Source organism: Anas platyrhynchos, chromosome 7 (genome assembly GCF_047663525.1).
Source record: "Anas platyrhynchos isolate ZD024472 breed Pekin duck chromosome 7, IASCAAS_PekinDuck_T2T, whole genome shotgun sequence".
Classification (NCBI taxonomy): domain Eukaryota; kingdom Metazoa; phylum Chordata; class Aves; order Anseriformes; family Anatidae; genus Anas; species Anas platyrhynchos.
In genome coordinates this window covers 2696271-2707091 of record NC_092593.1, presented here as the reverse complement: position 1 = coordinate 2707091, position 10821 = coordinate 2696271, and the positions used below count along the sequence as shown (strand labels likewise).

At 40.6% G+C, this 10821-nt stretch overlaps 1 protein-coding gene across 1 annotated transcript; it reads right to left on the bottom strand.

The window, feature by feature from the left end:
• On the bottom strand, positions 1 to 10383 carry MMADHC (metabolism of cobalamin associated D). Its single transcript, XM_027458276.3, has 7 exons — positions 10150 to 10383; positions 7815 to 7959; positions 7366 to 7583; positions 4858 to 4963; positions 3626 to 3756; positions 1677 to 1763; positions 1 to 301 (listed from the first exon to the last, which is right to left on the bottom strand). The coding sequence occupies exons 1-7, from the start codon at positions 10156 to 10158 to the stop codon at positions 107 to 109; spliced, it is 891 nt and encodes a 296-aa protein (XP_027314077.1). The 5' UTR covers positions 10159 to 10383; the 3' UTR covers positions 1 to 106.
• Between the last annotated feature and the right edge of the window lie 438 nt (positions 10384 to 10821).

Genomic DNA, 10821 nt, shown 5'->3' with positions numbered 1-10821 from the left:
TAAATAACAGATAGTTTATTATCTGGGAATACTTCAGATTGTGGTATTCCTGACAATGCTCGTACAGAATCATCAAGTAAGAAGATGAGTGAAGCCCTGGCAGTTCCTAGTTTCCACTTAGTTTTCTCATGATAGGGCTGTCAGGTTCGGCGTTGGTGAAGATGCTTCCTACTACGACGTGAGTACCCCAGATGTTATGACGAATAACTTTGCAGCAGCCAAGATCATCAACGGAGAATCCAAAGTGGCGGTAGCGTTCATCTGTTTCAAATAGTGTGTTGTTTGTGTAAGGTCCAAAAAACTAGGTGGTAAAAGAGAATTTCACTTAATATTTCCAAGAACATTCCAGACTATAATGGTTAACAGCCCAGTAACAACACATTTAAGTTTTAAAAATGTCACTATTACCCCTTTTTAAAACAAAACCTAAGCCCAACAGTACCAGCTATACTTGTAGGAAGAAATTTTATGAAGATTTGTTTGTGCAATCTGCACGCAGAGCACCTCTGATTGTACTGGTAGCCCATATTTCAAGGTTTTCTCTTACTGCTGACAGAGGTCTGAGGGTGTATCAGCATGTCCAAATGTCCAATCAAACACACATACAAAAACCCCTAAATGCCTTGAAAAAGTAGCAGATTTTTTTAAAAAACACTTAGGATAGAAACCTCCCATAAAATAGCAAAATTAAGGTGTATCTTTTCAATGAACCCCCTATAAAGAAAATGCTTTCAGTAGTAAAATTTTATATAATAACAACAGAAAACTTATTTCAGTTGCTTTATCTCAGAAGAGAAAGCTTCTGACAAAAGCCTACTGCTGGTGCTGAGCAGGTTATGGGTAAGGGTGTTACTACCGAACTGAAGCCCAAAGACATCGTCTTACTTCTATTAACCTGTCACTATTCTTTAAATGCATGGAATTCCCAGGGAAGCTTTTAAGTACTATAAACACCTTCAATTGCTTGTTTAGCTTATAAACAATCCCTGTTAAACCGATTTGCCTCTGATGACACAGTAAATCACAGCTTTTTATGGTATTTTTAAATAAAAACCCCACTAAAATGAGCTTTGCCATGATTATGTTGAACTATGATATGGTTTTAACGATTAGTTCTCAGACAAAACTGCATGTGAACACAAGTTTTAATAGAAATCCTCAGTGCTGCCTTGTAGGTTTTAAGCCACTGTTGCATTTTGTAGATGTCTTGGTAAGAAACTGTCAGCTCTCCTGAGAATTGGCGTAATCTGGCAGTGAATGCCAATGCTGTTTAAACATAACAAGCCATTCATTTTTATAATGTAACAAATATAATTAACTTGTGCAAAGAGGTTTTTTAAATAACACCCATCTAGACAGGTAGGTGTGTGCACTACCAAAAGACCTTTGGAGGGCACAAGCAGTCGACCATGTAGTGATGGAGAATTTTTTGGGCATCAAATTTCTAGTTAGCTAAAATTCAACTTCATTGCTGAACGATGCTCTCAGAAAGGACAACTGCAACAACAGCTGACAGAGCAAATGAAGTGGCTGGGAGCCACTTCTAAATTTAGGAAAGAATTACCCGATGGTAACAGCTTTTGATCAATATGAAGACATTGGATTTAACCCATACAGAAGAATACAAATACCACTGCTAGTTAGGACAACAGGGTTCCGCACAGCACAGAACTTACAGCCAGTCCTGAGGATGGATCAATGAAGTCGGCCCAATAGCCTTCAGAACAGATTGCATAGCAAATTTCCTTGGCACCATTAATGAACTTAATGAGAAGGAAAAAAAGAGGTATCAAAACATTTTTTGAAAATATAAATAGATCAGAATGCAAATAAAGTTTTCCAAAAGTAACTTTCTGTACATCTAAGACTTACCTGTTTTCCAGACAAAAAAAAAAAATCAGATTTAAAGCTGATGTCCCAACATGGCACAAGAAAATTACATGACCTACAGATGACATAGCCCATTTCTGCACAGATAAATAAGTGAAAACAGGAGACCTCAGTTATGGTTTTAATCATGTAGATTGGCAGTTTTCATCCTAAATTAGGAGGGTAACAGGAATTCACAGAAAACTCCTGAAGAAGTCCACAAACGTGAATGAGGACCCTCCCTCCAAAAAATCTCAATATGCATTGATTCTAAAACCATCTATGCATTGAATTGACATAGCTCCCTTGGAACATGAAGAATTGCCCTAATCTCATGAAAAAGAAAATTAACTTCAGACTAAGTTTATATTCTATTTGTTTTCAATTAAATAAAATTGGACTGTTTTCTGGAATTAGTGTCCTGAGCAGTTCAAGGTACAAAGATGATTACATTTATTAAGACTGAGGCTGAATGGTCCCAAATAAGGGAAGTTTATCCTTGACAGTGATCAGTTCTGTATTTTGAAGCTTGCTGGCTCTGAAGATCAACCATCTTCCAACTCTAAGTCACAAATGTAAGCAAGCCATCTGAAGGCATCATTTAAGGCATTACATTTCTGGTACAACACTGGATCAAAAGGTGCAGTGTAACAGCCCCACAGCAACCTCTTAGAGTGACACTAATAAATGCCTTATATTAACCACTGTAAACACTTAGATTTGACTGTAAATAACCCTCATTACTTCAGCACAAGCCTCTCACATTAAATTAGTATTTTTAATGTTACTTCTAATCATTTATGAAGCAAACAAACAGACCATTTTCTGGTGAGTTTGCTGTTAGTAACCTTTAGGCTGGGAGGTTACAGCTAACATCCTAACACCCCTGCAATGACTATATTAGACTTGACAGGGAGGTGCACAAGGAAGAAAGATGCCAATTAACATATAATTAGACCAGATTACAATGCCAAAGACCAACAGACCATAAATAATTCAAAGAGAAGAACATACTAAAACGAAGGGAATTTTAATTTGGGTGTAATTTTTATGTTGATCCTTCAGGCTGCTTCCTCCTTTTTTGTGGTGACCCTTACGTTGCTCTACACAGACCACATCCAACCTTGGAACCTACTTTCCAAGATTGAAAAGGACAGTAGTAGACTTATTTTCAAACATAAATCTAACCTTCACTGCAAAGATGAAAATCCCATAGGATAATTTTTGCTGATTTTAGAAAAACTACAGTATATACAGCCGTTGTATTTTAAGGTACGAAGAAAAACCCACCAGCAGTGGTGAACATCGACACCTGCTGGAGCAGTCAAAAATCTGAAGAATGAGAAAAAGCTATTTTCGGAGAGACCTCTAGTGGCAAGAGAAGACAAAGCTCATGAGGCCGGTTAGCATGTTACTATGATCACTGATAGCCGGATCCTATTATCAGAAGGTGAGGATGCACCGACAGAGCACATGATGGAATTTCAGCTACATCACAGAAAAGTCCTACAAAGCGAATTGTACTAAAGATCAAGTAAGGCAAGAAAATACTCGCTGACCTTTAGATGCAACAGGACAACTAACCTTAATGAAAGTGACAAAGCTGTAAAAAGTTGTCTCCATTTAGTCAGAAAGAGAACACAGCACTAGCTCCAACATGCAGTACAGAATATTACTGCCAGAGCTAGAAATGGTCTGAATATACAAATCAGACTGATCTACGAAGATACAGCTGATGCTCACGTCAGCTACTTACGTTTTCTAACAGCATTTCTCTCTCATCCTCAACTTCTTGACTCCACGCAGTCATATCATTTTTAGTCTTCTGGGTAACTGTTAACACTGTTAAACGGCTGGCATTCACATCTGGAAACATTAACTCAAAGTCTAAAGAAGAGGAAACCAGTATTTTATGAGTTCTCTTACTTACTTTATTTAGGACTTTCCAGTTTTAGACAAATTATCAATCCTACTTTTGTGGTAATGCACATTGGTAAGGCCCTGCTAAAGGTTACTCATGGGCTGGAGTTTGCTATTCCAAGATCTCCTATTTAACTGCAAGATGACAAAAGCTCCACCATTCTGTACATTTCAGAATATGCAAACAAGTAACTTTCCTTGCAGAAATATAACACTAAGTATGGTAACAGTTTAGTATTTTGAAGCTAAGACCACCACAGGTCTCTGCACCCAAGATGCACAGATCCGTATTTTCTGGCTACACTGCATTACTTCACACATACTGTTTTTTACAGTAAATCTCACAATAAAAATGTCTCAGATCCACTTCAAACACTGCTCTTAGGACATGAAAGCAAACTCACAGCATGCTGCTGGTTGTGACAGCTTTTCCCCTGGGGCAGAAAAGGGCCCAAGCCTGTCACAATTCCCTCTCTCTAGTGCCTTTTGGAGTACAAACAGGAACCCACCAGGTGACAAATAGGCTTCTTAGAGCCTTGTTTGCATTGGGGGAGAAGGCTGCACCTTCCAGAATTAAAAGTCCAAAGGTTCAATTTCTTGCTGTCTGAGAAGCCTGCCCTCTTCAGTATCTAACCTAGGATTTCAGTCTCTCTTGTCAGCATATCACTTCTAAAAATCAGAAGTTTTTACTCCAATTTAATTCCAATCACTGTCTTTTAGAACAGAAAGAAAAATACAAAACCAATGACTTCAGGAGTAATATGATTTCAATTCACTCTTTTACTAAGAAGCAGTGCCAAAACACTTGATTTTGTCACAACTTGGTTTATAGGGTCTCTTGACCCTACATAAGCAGATAGAAGTTAATTTCCACCCCCGCCCCCCAAGCTGATCTTAAATTTAACGGAGAATTCTTCATTCTCCAGTGTGTTTTTCGTTTGTAGAATACTGACTTTGGATTACCTTATTTCATTACACATCCCGTCACATCAATTTTATCAGAGCTTTTATTTACATATTGTACTTTTTTAAAAAAATGTATTTTTTAACTGTCAAGAAAATGCATACCTTTTTGTAACAGTTGAGGACAAGCTTGTACTGCACATTCTACCTTTGCATTTTCAAAGTATGTTTCAGCATTATTTACTTGCTGTTTCTGTGGCACATCAGCACCCTGATGAAAATAAAAAGTTTAACTTTTCTATTAACAGGAATAACAGTGCACACCAGACTGTAATTTTCCAACTACATGCCCACTGATATATCCCAGTAGTTTCTCAGAAAGTTGATTTGCTGTGATTTAAAACTTGTTTTTCAAGTATTAAAATTAGAACAGATATATATAAACAGAAATTTAAGGTTTTGGTTAACACAGTTAAAGTTTAAGCAATAGAAAACTTTTTGAAAAACACTCCTTTGAAATAATGGCCTGCAAGTATTTAATCCAACATCAACTGATAGATTGCAGACATACATATATTCCCTGAACTGGAATAAAACAGCTCTAGAGCTCTGAACTGCCAGCAATTTCAGCTTTAGCATTCTAAAAATCAGAAGCATTTTCCAATAAAACTATTTTTATTCTCTATGGTTTTGTTCTACAGTTTCTTAAAAGAACACAACACAGATTCTTGCGTGTATGTTACAAATCCAGCACTGTTAAGTCAGATGTGTAACATTTAAGCTCACGATGTCCTTAACAGGGAAGTTAGAACAGCTGCCTCCTTTGGCACAGCAACTGCTAGGTAACATCAGCATAGAATGCCTAAACACATTTTTTCTAACTTTAATTTTGCCATAATTTACAAGGAGTTTCTCTTAAGACTGAAATGACAACGCAGAGTACGTTGTGTCCTATCTAACACACATTTGTATTTGCAAGTTCTCCCTTGAGAAAACTATTACACCAAACACAATGCAAGGTTTTGCGTTTCTGTTCTAGAATTTAAAATCAAGAATAGTAGAAAAAAAGTACAAAAATCATGTAGACAAACAACAACTGTACTTTCAGTACATGTTTCTACGTGTACCTTGCATTATAACTGTGAAAGTCAGCTCAGTTGCTACTTAAAGCCTCCCAAATCATGCAGTTATGCTGGTGCACCCTTCCTGTTCTTCCTAATCACAGGGTGCTTCCCTTACTACGGAAGGTAAGGTGATGGTTGACCCTGATTTGTCTGCTGCTCCCATTCCATCCAGCTGATGTCCACCTACACAGCACATCCACTTCCCATGCATACATACTATCATCAAGAGACGATGGCCATTTTCCTAAGACGAACACCACTTTTCATACTAATGGGCTGGTAGGTTCATTTATTGTGCTCACATCAACTAATTTATAATCTGAGGAATAAGGAGGCCAGAGGGGTTTGCCATTCCTCTGCCTGCTTCAAGGACAGGTGCCTGAGCTTCAGTGGCACTGAGCTTTTCTCCTGCTTGCTGCAGCAACCTGTGGCAGGAGGCCCTTGTACTTGCTGATGCCATCTGGGTCTCCTCCAGAAGTGGCAGGTTTAGCATTTTCACCAGCTGAATGCTGCTCATGGATTCCTGAACAGCAGCAGTATTAAACAGAGCTGATTCTTATTCTTGTTAACTGCATTCTGGGTACCAGTTGCAACCCCCCCCTCTGCTCTTTCCAGTTTTCCCATTCGATTTGGATCAGCAGCAGCTGCACTGAGAACTTCATTATACAAGTAATCTTTCTAGAAAGCAAACATGCCCTCAGCACACCTGGTTTGCCTTAAAGACTAGAATTTTTTTGGTCTTTTGACCAAAGTTATGATCCACAAAAGCTGAAAACAATTCTGTGAGCTCACCAGAAACTTGTTTTCTAAACACTTTGGAATATAATATTACATTTACAAAAAACATACACGGCATTTTTACAGCAGAGATTCATTAGCTGACTTCTGATGTCTGAGCATGCCACAAACTCAGAGATGGGAAAGTTGAATCAGCAGCTAGTAGCAATGAACATTTGTTGAAACGCTCTGATCAAGCAAGTCAAGCTAGCAATTAGCAAGCTGCCTGTTGTTAATAAAGCATCTGACTCGCTGCAAGTTCTGTAATTGCCAAAATGCCGTCTCATTTTGAGACATGAGGTTGAGCTGTGCTGGTCTGCTTCTCACATCTGAATTCAGTGGGAGTCAGAACTAAACAGGCAGGTCTAAGGACACTGCCTGAACTGTGCAAGCCCAGATCCATTACAGGAAATGCTGGAGTTAAGAAACTACCAGTCCTATTTGGTAAGAGGTGTTGGGACTTGTTAAATGGTACATTTTGAACCCGAATTTTTCTTTTCACACGTCTATATAAGTCATTACTAAAATACTATTTCACTAAGCACTACTTAGACATACAGTTAAAAAGGAAAAAAAGAATTATTTCAGAGTTTGTTTTTGTTTCTCCTACAAGAAAAAATAATCAGCTAGGTTCTATGCAATCTCCCCCTCACCCTACCTGAAATTCATCCTTAAAACATCATCAGTATCTTTTTTTTTCAGGAGGAAGAGAGAGTAATTATGTTTCTTCCAAGCAAGTAGTATCAGCCTCACAGAGGAAGCCTGTTCTTACCTGAAATTCATTTATGTATTGTGCCATTACAAATTCATGCCTTTCACTCGGTGAAGGCTCTGCTAATATATCAGGCAGAGGTTTTGAAATTTGGCTTTTCTTCTGAGCAGCAGTACCATTTAGGTGACAGTCAAAACCAATATTACCAGGCAACTGGAATCTCTGGTCTTGAGGGCCAAATGGACCCATTACTTCATCCGGCCATACAGTTCTTGGACCTGTAAAAGTCAAGGCCTTGCTTTAGTCATCATGTTATTTAAAAAGAAAAAAAAAAAAAAAAAGACAAAAAACCCTCTCCCATTCAAATATCTGTATTTCATCACAATCATATACAACCAAGGCAACCACAACACAGAAGGGTCCTGCAAAAGAACACCCTTCAGGATTCCCAGCTTTATATGGGGTGGACAATTCATGAATTCAAAGAAAATGAATTTGCTTTTTCTTACATAAATCAGGAGGTGTAGCAGCAACATGAGGCTCATCTGAGCCAGAGGAACCTGCTGTAGAAAAAGCCTTGGGATTTACAACTCTTTTGACTAAGGAATAAAACCCTGGTAGGTAGGTGACCAATCTTGCTCTGTTACAGAGCACCTGAGAAGACAAAAACAAAAGCAAGTATTATATACTGCTGGCAAATTTACTAGTTAAAGTACAGTTTTGTAGATCGCAAGAGAAAACCTCCCTCCATGATTAAAATTGTAATTTATCATCACTTGTTTTTGTAAAATCACTATTTAAGAACACATCATTATCATCTTTATATTAGTAAGAGTATTCTAAGCAAAGAAAAAGCCTTAAAAGCACTTAGTGATAAGCCTCCTCACTTTAGGAAAACAGAACTTAAAAGTTTAAATAGCATCACTGAGACCCCGTAACCTAAATTAAGTTATAGACGTGAAAAAATTATGCATTGTTTCCATGATTACAATTCAATTACGTCATTCGTTACCAGAAATATCAAGTAAGCACTGATATCCAAAACCTCTGCCCTGAAAACTAGCCCAAACACTAGCTAACCTGTGGTCCCACTTCCTAGAAGACTTGAGGGAGACGCAGGATAGCATCCCTACAGATACATCTTGCAGCTTTCATCTCAAAGCACACATACATATGTGCATACACACATTTCTCCGCCAGCAAAGCACGCATACCAACAGCTCTGAGCCATACAGGGGGCCGTGCATACCAAAACAGGTGGGTATGGTAATTTCTGCTTCTGTATTTTGCTCTTGAAATCCATAAATATTTAACACGTGCAAAACTTCAGCTAGTACAACCAACGTTATTTAGATTTGCAAACTCAGCACATTCACATATTTATAAACAAGCATTACTGCAAACAGCTCGGATCAGTACCCTGGGCAAGCTGCCAGCAAGCCACAAAACCTTTATGAACGCTGCGGTCTTGGAATACACCAGAAAATCTGCTTCACGCCACAGAACTCCACTGTCAACATAACTTTCAGGCACTGAAGAAGACTCTATCAGAGGCTGATTCAGCCACGCAGCAAACAGCAAGCGATGCAATGCTACCTCCCTCAGCACGCAAACGGCCTCAGCAAAGGGCTCCGAAGAGCTCTTGGCTCCTCACCAGGAGGATTAACTCTGAAGCCCAGTGGTGGTGTGTGTCCCAAACAGCAGCACAAGCAACTGTCACTCAGCTTTTTTGAAAAAAATAAAAAATAAAATAAAACATCCAGGTGACCCAATTAAACAGAACGGTACAATCTATTTGTTATGCTTTAAAAACAGATGGATTACTTTCATGACACAGTTCCACACACGTAACAAAAGTAATCCATCATACGCTCAAAAGGTAAAGCATAATTTAAAAGATGTTACATCTAGCACAGAGCTACTAAAACTTTTGACTAGTTTCACAAAACCACACATTCCTGGAAAACTTAAGCCCCCTGCCACAGCCTATATGCTTTCATAATGCTTCATTTCCAGCTGAGAGAAAGAAATTATTTTGAGAAGGTGAAATACGGGGCTCTTCCTTAAAAACTGTACAACTCACATGTTTGGATAAAGGCTCTATTTGAAGTGCCATGACCTAACCCAGTGGGCACCTGCTTCTTCCACGCTACCTCTACACAAACATACAGCGTCTAATACATCTGACTAACACCACCACGACTCAAACACATTAACACAGTTAATTCACTAACATCATCAAGTTTTTACAGTTAAAGTCTTAAGTTGTTTGGGTCTAAAACAGCAAGAGGTTTAAGAGATTCGTATAACAACAACAAACCCTGCTGATCCCCTTGAACCTTTTCCCTACCATGTAAAAGCACTAGTGAAATAAGTTATTGTTTAATAGTCGCATATATTGCAGATTAAAGTATACAAAAATAATTATTGATGACATATAATTATAAAATAAACGTTTTTCCTTATCAGCAGGTTAATTTAAGGCGGAGATGTTACCACTATTAATCGATACGTTGATTTAGCCCAACAGTGCAAATATTTACATACCTGGCGTCACCCCCGTAAAAAAAATCCCGCTGAAACCAAAACACATTCCCGTCTCGGTGACAAAACAAGCTAGATCAGTAAAGTACGTTTTATCTTTCAGTCAGAAAGCCCCCCAGCAAACTTAAAGGCTTCACCTTAACACATGATACACTTCAGGTGCTTAGAGGGAAGAAGGCTGACACTCCCAACGACCTCTTCCTGAGAATATATATATATTTAAAGTCTGTTTTATAAGGGGGGAGGATTTTAAATGTGGGAGGAAGGTGGGGTCGCCCCCATTCCGCCTCAGTTGCTCACCTTGGCCATCGCCGCCGCCCGGCTGCCTCAGCCCCCGGCCCGGCTCCCCCTGCAAGAGAAGCGAACGCAGACGGCCCTGAGGCGCCCGGCCCCGCTCTCCCTCAGGGCTAAGCCCCCCTGACAGCGGCAGGGACCGATAAAAACCGATAAGGACCGATAAAAGGGACCGAAAGCCGCCCGCCCAGCTGCGCTCTCCTCTTCCTACAAAATGGCGGCCGCCCCCGCCCCGCCCCGCTCCCCCTCAGCCGCCTCCCCGCCCGCCGCCAGGCCCGGCCCGTTGCCCCGCCGCCACATCGCTCGCACACCCCGGCTTGAGCAGGCGGAGATCTGAAAAGATCCGAAAAGATCCGAAAGCCGGGAATCGTTTGCTTTAGGCTACACGGGGCGGTGGTGGCGGCGGTGGGGTTCTCCTCGGGGTGGCGGTGGCGGCGGCGGGGTTCTCCTCAGGGGGGCCGCCGCCGCCGCCATGTTGTTGTCCCGTCAGAGCCCGCCGCCTCCCTCTGCCTCCTTCCCTCATGGCCGCCCTCATCTTGGGCAGCCCTGGGCACAGACCCCGCTGTGGGGTCCCTCACGGGCCGGGGGGGGACCGGGGTGGCGGTGCAGTGCCCACCCGGAGCACCAGGGGTCAGCAGCGCTGCGTGCTGTGAGGCGATTACCGAGGGGGGATGAACC